General features: G+C 49.7%; 9 protein-coding genes across 9 annotated transcripts; 4 read left to right on the top strand and 5 right to left on the bottom strand.

Moving 5' to 3' along the window:
- Positions 1-126: 126 nt before the first annotated feature.
- N7511_000096 (dynamin-like GTPase vpsA) lies at positions 127-2,561 on the top strand (the record flags this gene model as incomplete). The annotated part of the gene is made up of 6 exons (XM_057122521.1): positions 127-152; positions 208-277; positions 361-455; positions 561-1,302; positions 1,355-2,255; positions 2,308-2,561. The coding sequence occupies 6 exons, from the start codon at positions 127-129 to the stop codon at positions 2,559-2,561; spliced, it is 2,088 nt and encodes a 695-aa protein (XP_056988254.1).
- Positions 2,562-3,218: 657 nt separating this feature from the next.
- N7511_000095 (carbon-nitrogen hydrolase family protein) lies at positions 3,219-4,266 on the bottom strand (the record flags this gene model as incomplete). The annotated part of the gene is made up of 4 exons (XM_057122520.1): positions 3,219-3,553; positions 3,605-4,008; positions 4,065-4,153; positions 4,222-4,266. 4 exons carry the CDS (start codon positions 4,264-4,266, stop codon positions 3,219-3,221), a joined length of 873 nt encoding a protein of 290 aa, XP_056988253.1.
- A 283-nt stretch (positions 4,267-4,549) lies between these two features.
- Positions 4,550-6,293, bottom strand: N7511_000094 (glycosyltransferase family 2 protein; the record flags this gene model as incomplete). The annotated part of the gene is made up of 3 exons (XM_057122519.1): positions 4,550-5,544; positions 5,605-5,839; positions 5,889-6,293. The coding sequence occupies 3 exons, from the start codon at positions 6,291-6,293 to the stop codon at positions 4,550-4,552; spliced, it is 1,635 nt and encodes a 544-aa protein (XP_056988252.1).
- Positions 6,294-6,760: 467 nt separating this feature from the next.
- Positions 6,761-7,978, bottom strand: N7511_000093 (cellulase family protein; the record flags this gene model as incomplete). Its single annotated transcript, XM_057122518.1, has 1 exon — positions 6,761-7,978. The coding sequence occupies one exon, from the start codon at positions 7,976-7,978 to the stop codon at positions 6,761-6,763; it is 1,218 nt and encodes a 405-aa protein (XP_056988251.1).
- Positions 7,979-10,617: 2,639 nt separating this feature from the next.
- On the top strand, positions 10,618-13,318 carry N7511_000092 (potassium ion transporter; the record flags this gene model as incomplete). The annotated part of the gene is made up of 2 exons (XM_057122517.1): positions 10,618-12,447; positions 12,506-13,318. Coding segments are annotated over 2 exons (2,643 nt in total), but the record flags the coding sequence as incomplete, so codon positions are not given.
- A 544-nt stretch (positions 13,319-13,862) lies between these two features.
- On the top strand, positions 13,863-15,017 carry N7511_000091 (glycoside hydrolase family 16 protein; the record flags this gene model as incomplete). The annotated part of the gene is made up of 1 exon (XM_057122516.1): positions 13,863-15,017. One exon carries the CDS (start codon positions 13,863-13,865, stop codon positions 15,015-15,017), a length of 1,155 nt encoding a protein of 384 aa, XP_056988249.1.
- Positions 15,018-15,427: 410 nt separating this feature from the next.
- On the top strand, positions 15,428-16,334 carry N7511_000090 (DUF2985 domain-containing protein; the record flags this gene model as incomplete). Its single annotated transcript, XM_057122515.1, has 2 exons — positions 15,428-15,520; positions 15,582-16,334. 2 exons carry the CDS (start codon positions 15,428-15,430, stop codon positions 16,332-16,334), a joined length of 846 nt encoding a protein of 281 aa, XP_056988248.1.
- A 180-nt stretch (positions 16,335-16,514) lies between these two features.
- On the bottom strand, positions 16,515-19,345 carry N7511_000089 (putative sterol glucosyltransferase; the record flags this gene model as incomplete). Its single annotated transcript, XM_057122514.1, has 7 exons — positions 16,515-16,717; positions 16,784-17,379; positions 17,438-17,788; positions 17,841-18,210; positions 18,280-18,437; positions 18,494-19,193; positions 19,255-19,345. The coding sequence occupies 7 exons, from the start codon at positions 19,343-19,345 to the stop codon at positions 16,515-16,517; spliced, it is 2,469 nt and encodes an 822-aa protein (XP_056988247.1).
- A 291-nt stretch (positions 19,346-19,636) lies between these two features.
- Positions 19,637-20,770, bottom strand: N7511_000088 (putative choline kinase; the record flags this gene model as incomplete). The annotated part of the gene is made up of 1 exon (XM_057122513.1): positions 19,637-20,770. The coding sequence occupies one exon, from the start codon at positions 20,768-20,770 to the stop codon at positions 19,637-19,639; it is 1,134 nt and encodes a 377-aa protein (XP_056988246.1).
- Between the last annotated feature and the right edge of the window lie 599 nt (positions 20,771-21,369).

Here is a 21,369-nt window from a genome sequence, read left to right as displayed (position 1 = left end):
CGAGGCCAACCAAACAATCTCCCCTACCTCCTCCGCTACTCTCAACTTCTCTCGCTTTCGCTTCTCTCTTTCTTTTCTTTTAAAGTTTTTGTCTAGAAAGCAGTTTCTATACTGATACCGCCAGCCATGGCAAGCCCCACGACCGGCTACTCGTGCGAACCCCCTGTCCCCTCTCCGATGCGGTCAAGCTAATCTCCGTGTGCGCAGCATAAATGTCAATGACCCCAGCTTGATTTCACTGGTCAACAAGCTGCAGGATGTCTTCTCCACAGTTGGTGTGAGTATATAAATAAACTCGGGAACTATCTGCCAATTGTGGCTCTAGGGGTGTCTCGTGCGCTGACTCCATATATGCATCAGGTCCACAACCCGATCGATTTGCCCCAGATTGTCGTCGTCGGATCGCAATCCAGCGGAAAGAGTTCAGTGCTAGAGAACATCGTTGGTCGGGATTTGTACGTGGTCCCTTTCGTCGAGCTTGCGCGGCACCGTCAACACAACGGGTAGCGGGGTATGCACAACAGTGTCAACAATTGCTAACAGTGGACTTTGCGATATAGCCTGCCTCGTGGTTCCGGAATCGTTACTCGGAGACCTCTCATTCTGCAACTTATCAACAAGACCCCCACTGCTCAGGCAAACGGCGACGGCAAGTTGGAGACAACGGACTCCGAGTCCAATGTCGACGAATATGGTGAATTCCTGCACATCCAGGGCCAGAAGTTCTACGATTTCAACAAGATTCGGGAAGAGATCGTTCGCGAAACGGAAACCAAGGTCGGCAAGAACGCCGGTATCTCGCCCGCTCCCATCAATCTGCGCATTTACTCACCCAACGTCCTCACCCTGACCCTCGTCGATTTGCCCGGTTTGACCAAGGTGCCCGTCGGAGACCAGCCGAAGGATATTGAGCGCCAGATCCGCGAGATGGTGCTCAAGTACATCAGCAAGCCCAACGCAATCATCTTGGCTGTCACATCGGCCAACCAGGATCTTGCCAACTCTGACGGTCTCAAGCTGGCGCGTGAGGTGGATCCGGAGGGTCAGCGCACTATTGGTGTGTTGAGTAAGGTTGATCTGATGGACGATGGAACTGATGTGGTGGATATTCTCGCTGGACGAATTATCCCCTTGCGCCTGGGTTACGTTCCCGTGGTCAACCGTGGCCAGCGTGACATTGAGAACAAGAAGCCCATTGCTGCTGCTTTGGAGAATGAGAAGAACTTCTTCGAAAACCACAAGGCTTATCGGAATAAGGCTTCTTATTGCGGTACGCCGTACCTGGCTCGCAAGCTCAACCTGGTAGGGTTGTTTCTGATCATAGGGTGAACCCATGGGCTAACATACATTCTAGATTCTTATGATGCACATCAAGCAAACCCTGCCCGATATCAAGGCCCGCATTTCCTCCTCCCTCCAGAAGTATACCACGGAACTTGGGCAACTCGGTGATTCCATGCTCGGCAACAGCGCCAATATTATCCTGAACATTATTACGGAATTCAGCAACGAGTATCGCACAGTTTTGGAGGGTAACAACACGGAATTGTCTAGCATCGAGTTGTCTGGTGGTGCTCGTATCAGTTTCGTGTTCCACGAGCTTTACTCCAATGGTATCAAGGCCGTTGACCCATTCGACCTTGTCAAGGATATTGACATCCGCACCATCCTCTACAACTCTTCTGGTTCCTCTCCGGCACTCTTCGTCGGCACCACTGCCTTTGAGCTGATTGTCAAGCAACAGATCAAGCGGTTGGAAGAGCCCAGCTTGAAGTGTATCTCACTGGTCTTTGACGAGTTGGTCCGTATTTTGAGTCAACTCCTGACCAAGCAGCTATTCCGTCGCTACCCTATGCTGAAGGAGAAGTTCCACGCTGTGGTTATCGCATTCTTTAAGAAGTGCATGGATCCGACCAACAAGCTCGTCAAGGATTTGATCAACATGGAAGCTACATACGTCAACACCGGCCACCCTGACTTCCTCAATGGTCACCGTGCCATGACTCTTGTCAACGAGCGCCAGCAGGCTGCCAAGCCTACCCAGGTCGACCCCAAGACTGGAAAGCCTCTTCCGGGCCGTGCTCAGAGTCCCTCCCTGGACACTACCGGTGAGGCCCAAAACGGCAGTGGCTTCTTCGGCAGCTTCTGGGCTTCCAAGAACAAGAAGAAGATGGCCCTGATGGAGGCTCCTCCCCCGACTCTGAAGGCCTCCGCCAGCTTGTCTGAGCGTGAAGCCACCGAGGTTGAGGTTATTAGTAAGTCGCAAACCAACAGTAATCCCATGACCGATCACTAACACCTAGACAGAGCTTCTCATCACCTCCTACTTCAACATTGTCAAGCGTACCATGATTGACATGGTCCCCAAGGCTGTCATGTACACCCTGGTCCAGTTCACCAAGGACGAAATGCAACGCGAACTCTTGGAGAACATGTACCGCAACAACGAGCTCGACGATCTACTCAAGGAGAGCGACTACACAGTCCGCCGACGAAAGGAATGCCAACAAATGGTGGAGAGCCTGGGTCGCGCCAGCGAGATCGTCAGCCAAGTCCAGTAAAGTGTGGACCATATCCAGGGAAAAAAAGACTTGATTTTATTCCATTCCATTTTCATCGGCCGACTGTATGATTGAGCTATCGCGTTGGTGGAGTTGGGCTGTCTGTGGATTTCATGACGTGAATATCTCGAACTATACTTGTACCTTGCTTCCTGCCATGTCCCAGAATAGCAACGTGCATTGCTGGCTTGGAATTGGCCATGGCCACCTCGATGATCGGCGAATTCGACTCGAGACCGAGTGACATCTGGCAAGACAGGGAGTCTGGCTTGTTGTTTTCTTTTCCTATGTGCCGCTTTGTCATTTTCTCTTCGCTTTTTGCCCCCAATTTGAGAGCTCTATACCGTTTTCCTTTCTCAGTTGGTTTTGTCTGTGTTCGACTTTCATGAATTTTCAGATGACGACTGTATCAATTAATGATTGTCTCTGCTTTATGACTTAGCTTTAGAATTCAGACCTTTCCTCTTTACTTGTATTCGAAAGAGACCATTAATCTTATAGATCCCAATAGTCAAGACTTGGCTCTTGGCAACATGGTATACCTCCAACTCCCAATAGGCTTAGCGGTCCTGTATGTCATGCATCTACCCCAATTGCCACTATTCGTGCACTACCTTTCACATTCACATTCAGATTCAAATTCACATTCGGTCCTCTCTACTCTCCCTTAACAGTATGCCGATACGAATAATACCAATCCCCCCTCCTCAGATCCTGTCTAACCTTATAATTGGCCTCAGCAGCCTCAACAACCCCGACATCCAACTCCCTAACCAGAACGCCCTCTTCAGCCCCCATTTTCCCAACAGGCCCAGTGATAGGAAGTGTAATCTGAGACAATCCAAGGAAATCCTCTTTCGGACCAGCGGCATTGGCAAAGATCACTGCACAAGTATTCTCGAAACAACGAGCTGTAATCGTCGTTTCAAGGAAGAGGGCTTCACAGTCTGGATTCGACTTGCGCGCTTCCGGGGATGCGTCATGGGGTGTCCCTGGCTTTTGATAAGTATATATAGATTCACAAAGAAAGGACATGAACATACAGAAAGTAGGAATGATTATAATCTTGGCCCCATCGGCTATCAACTCCCTAAACGCCTCGGGGAACGCCAGATCCCAGCAAATAAGCATGCCCGCACGACCGACAGGCGTGTCGAATGCGACATGTCGCTCGTGTGTTGAAGAGGTAAGATGTGGTCGTTCTGGATGCCAGATGTTCTTTTTGCGGTAGGATGAGAGAATTGAGCCGTCGTTTGAGATGAAGTAGGCTGTGTTGTAGAACAGCGTGGTGTTGTTTTCATCCGGATGTTTCTCGATGATTGTTCCTGGGACCAGGCTGATTCCTAGGTCTCTTGCTAAGTTGCAGTATTGTGAGAGATATCTCGGGGATAATTCTGCTTGGGTTGACCAGAGAGGGTCGTCGGGGACCCAGCCGCTTAGGTGGTATCTGGGGTATTGTTAGTTTGGTTCTTTGGTGTTGGTGAGAATACTGGCTTTGCTCACTCTGGAAGAACGGCCAGCTCGGCCTTTTGGTTGGCTGCCTCGCGGATGTATTCGCATGCTTTGGCATGGTTGTATTCCGGGTCTAATGGCTGTGATATCGTTGAGTTAGTATCGTGCAGCAATGTCGATGCATAAATCAATTGCTGTGGCAGCTCACCTTGATTTGCCACTGAATGACGGACACACGCGGATTAGAAGCCATCATGAGTCTGTTGCGATCTGAATTGTGAAGGACAGAAGAGAAGAAGAATACCTGCCCCAAGTGATGTCAAGTAAGTTTATCAGTTACCCCAACAAGTTGGAGACGATGGGGTCAGAGCAGACGCAACCCCACTCCGATCTCCGATTGAGTAAGTCGATGCGAACAGCTTCACTTCCAGGGAGATTCATAGGGTTAGGGTTACTGATATTAATATTATTAATAGTATGGTATCGAACACAGTCAGCATAACAGTCAACATAACATAGTCACATAGTAGCACCGATCAAAATGCTCCCAATTCCACACTGAAAGTCGGCTTCTTGCTCACCCGATACACCAACCGATCCGTCCAGAAATGCGAGAACACTGCATGGATGGTAGGCACAGCACCGAACATGGTACCCGAAAGTGGGAAACAGACTCTCTCACAGAGGCATTGAGGGTGATACCACACACGTCGAGAGAAGCCGGTATCAGGCAGATTCGCCTCACGCATATCCTTCATCCGACTATCCAAGCAGACGGCATGCCATCGCTCATACAAGGACAGACACACATTCATCCCGAGGAATCCCGATGTGCGAAGAGTATTAGTAAAGGAAAACGCCCACGCCAGGGTAGGATGCAACGATGCGACGGGGGTCCACAGGGTGTAGAAGACAGAGAAGAACATGAGTAGAGTCAGATGACAGGGCATGAAATGCGCTTCCCAGAGGAGATGGAGCAGCGCGAAATGCCGGGGCCGTAGGAGTAAGCAGCGCTGGGTGAAGCTTAGATATCCAAACGTCCTTCGTGCAGCGAAGCCAGAGTCAAGAGAACCCCACATGTGTCGCAGGGCCTGACGGTAGCGGGCAATACAGGTGTCGACAGTGCGGCGCCAGCCAATACCTGCATCACTGGAAACATTGCATTGGCTTGCTGGAATGTAAACGACGCGTGATATCAGGTTACCGGCTGTTTCAAAGTAGCACTTGAGAAGCATATGGAGGTCTTCGCCGATTGCCGTTGGGTCGCTGTCCCAACCACCAACCTTTTCGACTAGCGAGAGTGGGAGGGAGTAGACTGATGTTGGGATGGCGATGATTGTGTAAGGGTACATTGTAGACAGTCCTGCAAAGCCCCATAGGAGGTCTGCACATCGGACTAGGATTGGGCTTTCGTGCGAGTTGCGGTCAAAGATTATGGGACAGCAGTAGATTGATCGGTCTGCTTCGGTCATGTGTAAGTAGTGCAGTCGGCGAATTTCGGTGAAGTAGTCGCGAGACAAGTGAGTGTCGGCTAAATGAAAGTTAATGACAGTTAATGGCCAACTTGACAAAGATGGAAGGGACTATTTACCATCCATTACGGTTACCATCACCTTGCATGACTCCAGTTGTAGAGATTCACGGTAGATCTCGGCGATCTTCCGTGCCGCAAATGACACATTGGAGCTCTTTCCTGCAATTTCCCCTTGTATACCAGCCGGATGGAAGGTCGATTGAATGTTCAGGAAGGAATTTTCGAAGGACGAGACGAGACGAGAGGCCTTTTCGACTGCGAGATTCTCATTTTGCTCCATTGCCAGGTAAATCTGATTGTATCAGCTTTAGATATACTAAAAATATGTCTGCTTGACTCACCTCATATTGGGACTTTGCTCTGGGATGACTGGCCAACACTTTCAATGTCGTCTCAAGGGTATGAAGGTCTTCGCAGTAGTTGGGAAGAATAATCGCGTGGATCAACTCTGCAATGCCGACCTCGATCTCGGCTAAATCAAAACCTTTAGATTGAGACCGACTAACAAGATCCCTTGAACTGGCCATAAAGGAAGACTTCGGATCATTCTCAATTAGACGTCTGTTGATGGCCTGCCGGGTCTCCTTGGTAATGTTGAAGAGTGACAACCCAAGACGAATAGTGAATGCAAACATTTGAGTATGAATAAACACAATGTATACAACAAAAACCGTCTGTGCAATGTTGAGACCACTCCAGGGTCCCCCGGAGGGAGGCTTGGTGGACGGGGGAAGTAGCTCCTCCATAACGACGACTGGACGAGGTCAGAGAAAGCAAATACCAGCATCAAGATTAAGGCAAGGATGCTCAGCCCTGGCAGGCAGCGCGAGAACCAGACCAGCATCCTGGAGGGTAATCCGAAAGGTTCTTACGATGTGAAAGAAGAGGCGGATGAAAGGAAGAGAAGGGAGTCACACGGGGATTTCACCGGTCTATACAGGCACAGGAAATGCACCCGACTAATTCACGTCGATGACATCGTCGGCGACATCGTCAAACACTAACAAACTAAACGAGCCGCTCGACAAGTGTAGGAACGCGAAGCACCAACGTGCAAATGATATACTTCAAAGCTTGGCACTCATGCGGACTCAACATTGGCTGAAAGGGCTTTGGTCTCTCCACCATCAACCAACCCACCAATAACACTCGACATCGCAGGAGCGTGGTCTGAGATATAAGTCTTGACTTTTCTCATTCTCACCTCCTTTTCTTACTTTGCAAGCCCTAGAGTCTGCAGATCATCTAATCGTGAATCCCACCGCACCGACGGCCAATCCCACGAATCCCCCACCAGCCCATAACTCTCCCATTCCCCATTTGGCTTGCGCGCGTTCAGCGCCCAATATCCCCAGCTGGCGTCAGTTGCGCCCAAGAACTGGACCAGGTGACTCCAGTAGTTCTGGTCCCCGGCCGATGGCTCCCCAGGCATTCCAAACTCCCCAACCCACACCGGCGCAATATGCTCGGCGAGCAGATATGCCCAGTTGTTGTCCATGGTGGTTGCAAATTCTCGGTAGGTTCGCTCAGAATAGGGGTAAAGATCACCCCAGCCCGACCACTTATACACATGCGCCGAGTACACGACTCGGTCCGGTCGACTCAGTTGAATGGGTCGTTCCCGGACCTGCGAGAGATCGTTTGCCGACGAGATTCCTTCCACGATCATCAGCCAGTCTGGGTTGATGTCCAGTAGCCGTTCGGACGCTTTCTCTGCTGCACTTGCCCAGTCCTTCCAGCCCAACGTACCCCATAGCCCTCGTGGCTCGTTTCGCAGATCTGCGCCTAGCACGAGAGGATTCCGTGCGAGCGGTCGCATCACCGTTTCCCAGTTCTGAATCCATTGCTCTTCGGTTTGGGAGATACGACAGAACAGGGATCCACCGAACCAGTCGTTGGACCAGCCCGTGTCACAGGGGTTGATACCGCAGCACCATGTTGCTTGTGTGATGTGGTTGTTTACAATGACGAGCAGTCCCGCTGCTGTTAGGCTTTCCACTACGGCAGTGTAGATCTCCAACGCCGTTGGTTGGCCGGGGATCGTGGCTGTCTCAAGGAGGTCCATATTGATTGAAATCAGTGATGAATTGATCACTGGGTTCTTGTCCACGATCTCGTCGGCGTACGGGAGTCGCACGCTGTTGAACCCTAGTTTGCAGATCAACTGTGCGATGTCATCGCGATGTTGGACATCTAGTCCCGATGGGATGAAATGGATATCGCTGGCTCCGTACCAGTTGATGCTGGCTAACTTGATGTTCGTCCCATTGGCATCCTGGATATGCCGGTCTCGAGTGTGAAATGGGGGTGTGAAGAGCGTAGTAGCTGGCGAGATGTGGATCTCCGGCTGGAAGACTGGTATGCCCTCATCATCGGCTTGGTTCTTGTAGATGCATTGTAGGATGAATGAAAACAGGATAATCACTGCCATTGTTACCCACAACCTCGGCCTGGCAATGATTCTTAAGATCGATATCATCATGCGCTATCTCAGTCGATCAATATCTGGCTATTGAACGCACTTCTAAGAACCGATAGCATTGAAGCAAGTTGAAGATGGCATCTTAGCAGGAAGATCCGGCTGTCCCGCTCTGTTTCTGCTAGTGGGAGGCCTCATTGGGCCAATGATGGACTGACTACGTGGTTGGCCGAAAGTCAGTGAACGCACACTTCGGCACAAAACCACTGGGAAGTGATCGAATCACCCGACGATATAGAGTCATTTCTCTTGTCTGAACTGTCTGTTCTACCTTAATTCAATCAGCGGACTGGGGGTAATATTGTGATTTCCCAAGACGTTGTTCCTTTTACCCTGCGCTGTTACTGGCATTAAGTGATTCGTGCTCAGATAATTCGATACGCAGATGATCAAAACCAATACAACTAAATAAAGTGAATTTGTCGGCTTATTGTTATTAGGGGACTTATTGTTATTAGGGCTGGCTTAGGGCTAATCAAATGTCCAAGCCCTGGACAGGAAAACGCTGGTATCATTTGCTGCTGAATCAGGAAATGAAGCAATGGTACACCAGCTTTCGCAAAAGAGTGAAGTTCCAAACCCCCGCGATGAAGAAGCAAAAGATTCTTCATGTATAAAAATATAGACCTCTCCTGAATCTAACTAGGTGTCTAGAATGTCCGAATCGAGCACACGTACCTTGATCTCCCAGTCACTGCAGAGCAGATGGTCAAGGGTCTCGCAGGTATTCCCGCGGAGTGCAGTGATCTCTGTGTCTAGCTGATGCGTGACAATAATGAGACAGCTTAATAGAGTAGTGTTCTCGAGCTTCATCCAAGTCATTGAAATTGGCGGTCAGATACCAAAACAGCTCCACCAATGAGACTGCTTTGGCTGCAAAACCATGGAGAACATCTTTGATTCCGCTATGACAGACCGATTGAAGGAGGCGGAACTTGACATCCAGCACCCTATATTCGTGCGTGTCAGAGTAAAGTAAATCGCCGATGACGTGAACGGCCGTGCCTTCAACTACCAAGGAAGCATGGATCACGAAAGAGTTTAAATACGACCTGGGGCTGCTTGGGAATGCTGAACTGTTGCGCTCCGCCGTGATTGGGGCCATGCTTCTAATCTCTGACATTCGAGATTTATACGGTGAGCGGGTTTGTGTCGGGCCTGGATTCGAATATCGATCTGCAAGCCCGATCTTCAATACCTCGAGATCGTGATTTGTGATACCGCACCTGCGCAATACGCTGGAAATCCGATCATATCGGTTGCCAATACGAGTGGGCTTCGCTTACCTCCTTGGCTCACGTCTATATTTTTGAACTAGTATACTACCGCTCAAAGTATCACTGACTGCGATAATCCCGCGCAGATCGTCATGCGGACTGGACTACTGCAGCCAACGATCGGATTGTTCAACAGCCGGACTCACCCGGTCCATGACGAGGTTGTTGATCTTATTGCCCCGGGACCGCCATGAGGCCCGAGAAACAGGCATCGGAATGGCCGGTCTTATTTTTGGTGATCTCATTTGGAACTATTGGGCGTCCAATGGCTTGGCTTGGAACCTAGTCCATTTATATATAGACAAGACAAGGAAATCTCTCCCGGGACATAATGTCGGCAGGCATTGGGGCTTGGTAGCTTGGCTGCCGGAAAGGGACGCTTACATCGACCCTTGACTCTTTGTTGACGGTGTGATCAGTACGCTAGCAGGGTTGAGAGAGACTGCCCCAATGAAAGACCGTGACTAGGACATGTCGACAATTCATTGGCGACCAGATAAGAGAGCGACCTTATATCTGGACTGCAGTGCCAAGTACAGTATAAGTCGAACGACGAGCCAATTAGGGAGCGACTAAAGGGAATCTAACATCCCAGGGGCTAAGTGTCGCAGTCTAGGGCCGGGCCACGACATGCAAAAGTGGGCCGATCTTAAATTCGCCCCTGATTAGGCAGCCGAATAGGACCTGAGATACTCGAGGATCGAGCTATAAGTTCACAAAATTGGAGCTATCAAATCCACTCTGCAGTGACCACATGCCGAGTGCAGAGTGCAGAATGCAGAATGCAGATTGCAGATTGCAGGACGCAGCCTGTAACAGGGTTCCAGGTTCCGCCACTTCTGCAGAGAGCACTCGAGACCAAGATAATTCTGAAACAAGAAAAAGCTTGACTCGAGAAAGAAAAAAAGGAGAGAGTCCACAGTGGATAAACTGCCACTTGCTGTGTTAAACACTGGGAAGAGCCACCGGAAAACAGCGTGTGACATTACCAAAACCAGCCGGGGCGTTGCTTCGCCACAGCCCCAACCGCCAAACGGGCCCCCAAAGCGGTTGGCAATCCACGTTTTGCGTGGCAGTTGACAATACAATACCGTAATCTTCTCGGCCGCATGCGTTATTTTTTTTTTGCAGCTTTGCCAGTGCTGTTTTTTCAGTTTTGTCTCTGGTCGTCTCGGGCTGTTTTTTTTTTCTTACTTACTTTCAAACATCTCCTTCTTTCTCTCTTCTCGCCTCTCTCATGTCTTTGATCCCACATTGTGGCTCAATGCCACGCGGCTAACACCGGTGTACTTGCGAAAACTCTCCGCTCGGTAGCGATCGACGGGACCACATGTATGGCTCGCAGAACGAGGTCGGAGGTGCGAGCTAAATTCATGCAGGATCGAGAAATTCCCCTCATTTCGAGAGTCTCCTATCGCACCCTATAAGACCCCTGTGGCCTCTCGGCAACTCTCGCGCCGACGCCTGGTCACCATGTTCTCGGCCTTCGTGGGACGGGTGTCCTCCCTAAAGCAAAAAGTGCCGCTCCTGAACGATCTGCACCTCAACTTCATCTTCATCCACTATGCCTATATCATCTCGTGGGCCATCATCGGGTCAATTATACTCTACCCCGGCAGCGAGCTCGACTACATCGATGCGCTCTTCTTCGCCGCCGGCTGCGCCACCCAGAGCGGACTGAACCCGGTCGACCTCAACAAGCTCAAACTCTACCAACAAATCGTCCTATACTTGATTACCTGTCTGTGTACCCCGATTTTCATTCACAGTGCGCTGGTCTTCATCCGATTGTACTGGTTTGAGAAGCGCTTCCAGCACGTGGTCCGCGATGCACGTGCCATGCGACGAACCCGATCTCGAATGGAAACGGTGACCGAGGACCGGGACAGTGACGAGGTGAGCCGCGCCGAGCTTGGAGTCAGTGGCCGACCAATTGTGGTGTTACGCAACAACTCAGGAGATGCGCGGGGCGGTCGCCTGGCCGACCCGGCCAACAAAGATATAGCTCCGGGGGTGGACACACCGGAGATTCGCACCCCCAGCGCCGGCTCGAACTCTGGATCTCGGTCTGCCTCTAGCTCCGATGAAACGGAGACGGAACCCGAACCTCGATTTGGACTGGGCAGTTTGAAGGTTCCAACCCATCTGAACCCCGAAACGCACATCGCCTTCTTAGAAAAGCAGCGAAAAGACAAAGGAGCGCTTCGGATTCCGAGTCCGCGTGAGTATGACCGAGGCGGTGCGCCCGAAGCGTTGGAAGAAGATGTCGAACAGGAGGCAGAGCAGGCTCCACCTTCTAGTCCCCACAACCGCGATGCTAGCCCGTTTCACCACCCCGAGGCTCATGATCAACTCGGTCCACTTGAAGGGCCTCACATCACTATCAACGAGCCTGACATCCCAAGGTCTCGCCCACGCGGGAATACATTCCCTCGTCTAAATACTCAACCCACGTTCCATGAAACCAAGGACGGAAACGAGACTACTACTCTGGCCCCCACCAACACGAAAAACACCTTTAGGGGAATTTTCCGTTCTTTAACACAGGAACGGGACCTTTCGACTCAGCCATACCTCAGTTGGAATGCGACAGTGGCACGAAATTCCAACTTTGTTGATCTAACTGAGGAACAGCGCGACGAGCTGGGTGGTATCGAATACCGTGCTCTAAAGACTCTGGCCGTTGTACTCATCACTTACTATGTTGGCTTCCACCTCATCGGCTTGTTGAGCATGATCGGTTGGATTATGACCGTGGATCAATGGGGCGATGTTGTCAAAGAGGCTGGAGTTGGACGGCCGTGGTGGGGAATTTTCACTGCTGCCTCTGCCTTTAACGACTTGGGCTTTACCCTGACACCGGATTCGTTCTACTCTTTCCAGCGGGCTGTCTTCCCGTTGCTCATGTTGTCATTCCTGATTATCATTGGAAACACTGCATTCCCGTGTATGCTCCGTTTGATGATATGGGTCATGTCGAAATTTACCCGCCAAGGTACTGCTCTATGGGAAGAACTCAAGTTCCTCTTGGATCACCCACGTCGATGCTTTACCCTCTTGTTCCCCCGCAATGCCACCTGGTGGCTGTTTGCCATTCTTGTTCTCTTGAATGGTATCGATGTGATCTTTTTTGTCATTCTGGATGTGAGTTACTTCCTTTTTCTTGTTTTTTTTTTTGCCACACCACTGACCCATTATATAGCTAAACGATTCTGCTGTGACCGAGCTTCCCCCTGGAATCCGAGTCCTGGATGGCTTCTTCCAGGCTGCCGCGACACGAACGGCTGGCTTTGGAATCATCAGTCTCTGGGACCTTCACCCTGCCATCCAGGTATCTTATCTCATTATGATGTATATTTCCGTGTTCCCGATCGCCATTTCAATGCGACGAACCAATGTGTACGAAGAGAAGAGTCTTGGTATATACGATGTCACCGACGAGGACCAAGACGAGGAATCCAACGCCCCCACCTATATCGGAGCTCACTTGCGGCGTCAACTGAGTTTCGATTTGTGGTATGTGTTCTTGGGTCTTTTCATCATCGCCATTGCAGAAGGCGGAAGGTTGCAACAAGATGACTACTCCTTCCAGCTCTTCACTGTTCTTTTCGAGGTCGTTTCCGCCTATGGTACCGTTGGCTTGTCATTTGGATATCCCGGGGTCGATACCTCCTTCTCAGGACAGTTCAACGTGGTTTCCAAATTGGTTATTATTGCCATGCAAATCCGTGGTCGTCATCGTGGTCTACCCTACGCGCTGGATCGTGCTGTACTACTTCCCTCCGACGCCATGAACCGACACGAAGCCGAACAGAGCGAAAGGCGGATGCGCCGACGCGCATCCAACCTCAGCGGTGCTGGCTCTTTCGGCCCATCACAGTCACGTAGCTTATCTCAGGCGAGGAACGACGTGGCCCAGACATCAGGTCTGGAAACTCATGACTGGCAAACCGGACCTGCACCAAATGCAGACTCCGTGGTGCAACGTTCCTCGACTATTCGATCCAATCGCTAGACAAGGGATGGATATTTTGTTTTCTTTTTGTTGATACCATAGAAAATTGGCGTTTTTGCATACAACCGGATCAGCTGCATACTGGACATAATGTGAACATCTATTGGATATTTCTGCATTCATCTGTCAATGTTTTTAATACACGTCAAGCCATATGGCATGGCGTCGGGACCGTGCACATTCCTTAGCTGATTGCGAGGAGTTGGTGACGTTGTTTCTGCCTTGGGACATGTAGTAGAATACCCATCACAGCTGCACCCACTGATAGATACTCTTATCTTGTGTTTTGTTGCCAGGTACCCGCCAGAACCTTGGATTAAGAAACAGAACTAGTCCTCATACAGGTCTAGTGAAATAGACTAGACTGTTTTGAGTTAGGCGATCCATGGCACTGCAAACGGGAATCCATATTGATCGACACTACATTCCAGGGTCCATGACGACAGATTGTTGCTGTCAAGGTTAAAAGAAAAGTTATGACCATTGCTGACATCCCCTCCAAATCTCTCTTAGACACCAACTCCTACTTAATATTTAATTCATAATGGACGAACGCCAACTCCCACCCCAGTTCCTGGACCGCTACAGCGGAGCCACCTCACGTCTCCCCACCCTCGAGACCAAAACTCCAATCACAACTTCGGCAGACCCTGGCCGAGACGCCACAGCGACTTTCCCCCGATACGACCCACGTGGCTGGTCCCTGCGCACCAAGATCCTTGCAGGCGGAGCAGCTATCATCCTTCTGCTAGTTATCATCGTGGTCCCCGTCGAAGTCGTGAAAAACCGATACCCCAAATACGCACCTCTGGATTATACCCTGACAGACACATACGAGGGAACCACCTTCTTCGACCACTTCACCTACTTCACCGACCAAGACCCAACATCCGGGTTCGTAGTCTACGTCAACGAAGACGCCGCCACCAATCTGAACCTCACGCACGCGACTGAGAATTCTGCCATCCTCCGCGTCGATACGACAACACCCAACGCCATCGCAGGCCGCAACTCCGTTCGCGTCGAATCCATCAATAAATACGACAACGGTCTCTTCGTCTTCGATATCCTGCATACCCCCTTTGGGTGCGGCACCTGGCCCGCACTGTGGTTAACAGATGGCTATAACTGGCCCACGAATGGCGAGATCGACGTGCTCGAAACGACCAATGAAGGAGCCCACGGGAACGAAGTCTCCCTACACACTTCCAAGGGCTGCACCATGAATAACGTCAAACGTAAACAAATCGGCCAGGCCTCCTTCGATAACTGCGATACTAATGCCGGGGCCAACACAGGCTGTGGTGTTATCGGTGCGGATGATACGTACGGCGATGCATTCAACAAGGCTGGTGGTGGTGTCTACGCGCTTGAACTGCGTGATGATGGTATCCGGGCATGGTTCTTCGGGAGGGAGTCCATTCCGGCTGATATTTCGGATTCCAAGCCTGATCCTTCCACGTGGGGAACTGCGTTTGCTGATTTCCCTGGTACAGAGTGTGATATTGCTTCGCATTTCAGGAACCAGAGTATTATTGCTAATATTGATCTTTGCGGAGAGCTGGCTGCTCAGCCAAAGTTCTATGATGAGCAAGATCATTGTCCGGCTACTTGTGCTGAATTTGTGAAAAGCAGTCCGCAGAGCTTTGTGGACGCCTATTGGGAGTTTAAGAGTTTCAAAGTCTACCATGCTTCTTGAGCGATCTTGGATTTCGACGTTACGCTTGCTATGGGTATCGATATTTTATTTGGGTTCTTTTTAGTTTCAGGTGGACAATATGACTTGACTTGGTATGTACAGCCATCGAATGAAAAATATCACATATACGCGTAATCGTATCAATACCTACATTGGGAAGTGGATACGAGCTTAGATTTGCGGCTCCGGTAATCTTCCCGTCGATCCCAACCCTAAATCCGCACTAGTAACTTTGACTGTATGAGTTTCAGCCTTTTGATACGCTGGCAAAATATTTGAGAGCCCACTAACTATGTCAATATGGACTTTTTATTTTGCCACCGAGGCACCCTGATTTCCTCTTCTATTTTGAGCAGCCCTTTATCTTACCCTAAATTTAAACTACTCCGGCCCCAGCTCCTCCCTTGACAATGGCAATTCATGCTAGCAAGATGGATGGGACGATCGAGGAAGCCACTCCAATGCGCATTTGCTCTACAGACTACTCGCTTGAAAACACTGCGGTTAGTGTTATTATTTCAATCTTGATCTCCATGCCTGCGACTTGACTAACACAATAGACAGAAAAGCGTCGACAAAGACCCCCGAACATCCCCTTCCCCACCATGGACCGCCACCGCTCGCTCATTTGGTCGTTGGATGTTGACACCCTTGGGATTTGGAATTACGATATATGACTTGAATGTGATAGCCTGGGGTGGAATGCTCTTTCTGCTGCTTTGCAATGCTGCCCCTGCAATGTGTCACCCGAGCTGCAACAGTCTCGATTCACCCCGGCGGATCTGGATTGAGATTGACTCGCAGATTCTCAATGCCCTCTTTTGCGTGACGGGCTTTGGCCTGGCTCCGTGGCGTGTTATCGATACTTACCACTGGTGCTTCTGGCGACTTGGCTGGTCGGCGCGCACTCGTCAGAGGGGGATCGATCGTCTTGCTACGATTCACGCCAAGTGGTTTCTGCCACACACATATACCAGTATCCTTCCCCGGACGGAAGACTCTGGGATCAGAGCGAGCATGGAAGGGAGTGGTCATGTTTCGCCCACTTCTCTTTGGAAAATGGACGTGGTTGTCTGGGGGAATATGCTTAATACCGTGTTCCAGATCTGCTTGGCTGTCTTTATGTGGGCAATGAATCGATTCAACCGACCCAGCTGGAGCACTGGTCTTTTTGTTTGCCTGGCATGTCTTGTCGCTGCTGCTGCTGGAATAGTGATGTGGCTTGAAAAGAAACGGATCCGTCGAGCGAATGAACATCCTGGGGCTTTATTATTAGTTCCCCAGTCGGTTCAGGTAAATTCAACTCCGGGCAGTTGAGAATAGAATGATTCATGGCTCAACAGCCACCCTCAAGTGCTACCCCGACATTGCATGAAGTGCTTAGAACTGTAATACATATTCAAGCTTTAGGCAGTCCCCCGTTCCAAATACACTACAAAATTTGATGCCCATATATACTAGTGCTGTAGTAATAATAGAATGTATTTTTCCTGGCATTCAAGTACCTGTGCCACACACCAAGGTCTCAAAGGTGCGCACGATATAACCCTGCTCCTCCTGTGTCAGATTTTGTGTTCGAGTTGAAGAGAATCCCTCATTCAGCCGTGCATGAATGACAGCCTTCCTGGTCTTAGATCGGACCGTGGATTCGATACTCTTTGCGATACCTTGGAACGGATAAGCTACCAAACCCAGTCCAGCTGAATAATGCTTGTTAGTATAAACGTCATGAAAGGACCAGACTTTCATGCTGGATTCTTTCTTACCTGATGGAATCTTGGTGGCAAAGCCAATCGTGCCTTTTGCGATCCCTTTGACTGCACCCAAGGCACCCTCCTCTTTGGCTCCTTTAATAGGCTCCATGACAAGACCCTTGAAGCCATCGGTCATGCCGTCGACGAAGTTCCGACCACCGAACACGGCTCCGGATTTCCAACCTTCAATGTTGCCGTAGTCCTTGGGTTCTTCGCCATAGAGCCGGGGAACTTGACGGAATCCCTCAGCTGCTGCATGAGGAATGTCCACTACAACGCCTTTGAAGTATGTGCCCGTGAATTTGCCAAACCCACCAAGAAATGCGCCAGCCATGGATACTGCGGTCGAAGCAGGGTTTCCGCTCCTCTTATCACTCTGTCGACTGCTGGAGGAGATAGAGGATGTTGACGATGAAGGCTGTGTGCCACTCAATGTAAGGCTTGGAGATGAGACAACCGGATGTCTGCGTTTATATTCCTGGTAAGGATTGGTCACCATGCCAGTGGTAGACCTGAGCATATCAGATCCAGTAGTTGCTGCTGCAGACAATATGCCAGTAAGAGGATCCCACCGCCGATTTTCAATGACAATTGGGCTAACATCGTGGCTGAAGAGGGTGATGTTAGTAATTCTTTATTTTTCTGTGAAGGGATGAAGTCACTGACCATCGAAGATGCTTAATGTCAATCTTGGAATGATTGATCAAGGTTTGAACAGCCGCTTTTGAAAGTTGGATTTGCTTCTTAGACTTGTTATATGTCCAAACAGCCGCTTGTTTGGGCATAATTTGGCAGCGCATGCTTTGAACCGGCAAATGCCTGTGAAATGACTCAACTGCAGCATTCAAACCAGATTCTGTCTGCATTTTCAAGGAAATATTTTGCGCCGCTTCGTTGGCTTCAGTGGTCAGACAAAACCGAATCGCATCTGCGAGGTTTCGAGCATTGAGAGAAGTTTGAGGGATAGCTGGGGGCCCCGCCCTCGCTTTTGCTATCATGTCTCCCCAGAACGGTTGGCTAGCCAGTCAGATATGAAAGTACGATGATAAGGAGCATGGCTATAACTCACTCCCCGAAGAATGGGACAACCACAGTTGGTCGGCCATTGAACAAGCCACAAGCAGTGGTTCCCGCTCCTCCATGATGAACCACTGCCGCAACATGCTGGAATAACCATTCATGTGGACAGTCGTCAAGGTAAAATATATCCTTGGATTTGGAAGATCCACCGCCGAGGTTACTCCAGCCTCTTGACACAATAGCTCGAACGCCAGCTCCTGCCACAGCCTTGAGCACGCAGTTCGTCAATGATTCGGGATCATCAACTACAATGCTTCCAAAGCCGATATATACAGGAGCTGGGCCAGAGTCAAGGAAATTCATCAGTTCCTCGGACGGCTTGTACATTGGCTGATCTCTAAAGAAGAACCCGCAAACATCTATTCACAGAGTTAGATTTTTTTCCATTCTTCTGTTCCCCTCGCCCTAGCATTGAAACCTAGACTTACCAATATGGGCGGGCCAATCTATTGGTTTCGGGACCAATGCAGGAGACCAGCAGTATGTGAATGGAATTTTCAAGGATTCCACCAGGCTGGGTCCCTGTACCATTGCAATTGGATCCAAGTCCAACGTCGATCGAAACTTATTAATGACATCGCCTAGTCTGTATTTTGGTCAGCTCATTGAGAATCCAAGACGTCTGGCATTTGGCCATCTTACCCTTGCCAGGTGAGCCACTCTGTCACACCAAAAGAAACGAGGTTTGCTATACTTGGATCCATTCCCGAGGGTTTCATATTCGCAAGAGGATGGGAGAATACCCTCGTGCTGCTCCATGGCATGGTAAACATGAGGTGGAGAGGAATACTCAAAGCTTGAGCACAGTGAATGTGTGCAAAGCTGGGTGGGTTCGCAATGATGGCATCTGCCACGAAGGTTTCGTTGGATCTAGGATCATTCTCGATACATGACCGCCAGCAGCCGTTGAGCATCGTCCCCACCATGGCACGCTTTTTCTGGATCTCACCCGAGCGCAAGGTCTCCATCTGAGGCAACAGTCCCGGATTTTTGACCATGTAAGCCATCAATTCGGCTGGGTTTCCTCCAATGGGGAAGAATTCTAGTCCGGACTCGGTGACAAAATCCGCAAATACATCGTGGGTTGCAATTCGCACACGATGGCCACGGATTTGAAGCTCATTCCCTAAAGCAACAAAGGGTTGGACATCTCCTCGGCTGCCCACGATCTGAATGACGATGTTAAGCTGAAGATCGAACGTGATCGGTAGAATAACTTGATCTTCATAACTTGGAGGAGGGCTATGCAAGTCTTCTTGCTGTAGCTGGATGACATGGGCGATGTTCTTGGCGATGTTCCTGGCAATGACCGAGTCGAGGTTGACGTCGATCCGACCATCAGCTATCGCAAGTCAGTTCTCACACTCTCGCAGATTCGTCGCAATATGCACATATCCACTCACCTCGAACTTCCGCCGATTGACTAATTAACTCGTGATCCTCTGCGGCCCACGAATAAGATGGAACCGGCTCATCGGTAGCATATGCTTCCATGGTGCGATGCTTGGCAAAGGTGTGGAAAGGGAGAAGATTTCGAGAAACCAAGAGTTAAAAGGCCCCTCACAGGCGGTGAATTCAGAAGCAGAGTTTGTACTATTGCAACCAGTCGACTGTAACGACTAATGAGGGCACTCCGATACCTGCTGCATACGAGGGCACGTATTCGTATTGTATCCCTGAAATGGAATAGTTCATGTTACAATACCACTACCGTATGAAGGGTCTTAATCAGGAATTTGGAAATGTGAAGCATTCAGGGTTAGGGTGCCTGCGAGGGATTGGACTTTAGTGCTTCTCTAGCCCAAGTTTAGTATACTGGCCCACAAACTCTTCAAATAGCTTGTTCAATCCGAGAAGATTCAAGGGGTCATGGTCGTTCTCTTTTTCCATGAACCACAGCATCATATGAATATCAAAGGCAAGTGCCAGCATGTATCCGAATTCACTTTCCAAAAACACCTGATCTCCAGGGTCCGAGTCACCAGTGAGCATGTTCCACTGAGTGGCATACTCCTGGCAGAATTCTCTCTTCTCTTCCTCTGTATACTTTCGGCAGTTCGCAATCTTGCTCTCTTCGTCAAACCACTTGAACATCTTTTGCATAAAGTGCCCACCGATATCCAAAGCTCGGTAGTTTGGGATCACGAATTCCAAGTCGATCAAGGCGATTTTGCTTTCTCCTTCCTCCGGCGCATGTTTCACCATAACATTCATAAACTGTACGTCGTGCATACACCATCCTGTCTTACCTCCAATAGACTGCAGCTGGTGCAGAACTTTTTTCAGCCTGGTGCCAAAGTCGTAGTCAACGAGACGGTCCACATCGACACCTCCTTTCTTCCCAAGTGTCTTCAACTTGTTCATCATATGGTACTTCTCCAGACCATTGATGATAGCACCACAGGACACATCAAAGGGCTTCTTCTTCAATGAAGTTTTCAAAGTATGAAGTGTTGCCAAAGCCTTGGCAACATCTGCTCGGATAGCCGGATTTTCGACATCCTCCGGCTCCATATTTCGTGCATCCAAGAACTCATCAATTCGTCCCAGCGTGCCATCCTGTGTCTGGAAGAATCCATACACCTTGGCTCCTAGTCGGGACCGACCAAACTCGTAGGTGAGGACCGCCTCCTCCTGTTTGCTTGGCACCAGTGGCTTGAAGACTTCGGGATCTCCCTCGGTGCGAATGTGGAATTTGATAAACACCTTGGCAGGCTGGGAGGATGAATCATCTGGTAAAGCTGGTCGTTCCACGGGACAATGGGCGTTGACAAATGAAGCATGGTATGCCATGGTCAGGGTCTCTGGATCCAGATATCGCCATTCGGGCAGGAAAAAGCCGACTATATCTCTGACATTGAGTTTAGTCGGTACTTTGTCTTCAGGAAGAGCCACAGGAACAACAGTCAAGGTGGCCATCTTTTATATATGTGAAGAGTAGAAGAAAGAAAGAAGTGAACTGCGAGCAAAGAAGTGATCTCAAGTCGGGATCCCAAAGTAGATTAGCGTCGACTGGAGTATAAAAGTTGAAGGGCTTGGCGTGGTTTGTATGCTGCTGGTGATACTTCTAGCGTGAAGATATGAGCACAAATCCGAACAGCCAAACTAGTTACTAGAGAATTCCAGACTCACCTGAACAATCTCACTCTCAGAGCACTTATTCATGTCCAACTCAGCAGCCGAATTTGTTCTTTATGCAGCTAGGCCATCCCTCGCCTTGAGTCAACTGATTGCTTCATTATTCTAAAGACTACACGGGACAAGAGAGGGAGTGCAGAAACAGAAATAGTGATATCAACATAGAAAAAGGGTATCTAACAAAGAATCGATCACCACGGCCACAGCCTCGGGTACATACTCGAATCCAAGGACCGATGACGCGGCAATGGCAGTGGCTATATCACATTCTAACAATACAAAGGCCAAAAGGCAATAGCTGGTAATTCATCACAACCCTGAGTTATTGTGAGAGAAAAAATTACAGCGAGAAAATCATAGACATCGTAAATGGGGTGACT

This window comes from Penicillium nucicola, assembly GCF_028828085.1.
Source record: "Penicillium nucicola strain IBT 29836 chromosome Unknown utg000001l, whole genome shotgun sequence".
Taxonomy (NCBI): Eukaryota; Fungi; Ascomycota; class Eurotiomycetes; order Eurotiales; family Aspergillaceae; genus Penicillium; species Penicillium nucicola.
This window is presented reverse-complemented; position numbering and strand designations above follow the sequence as displayed.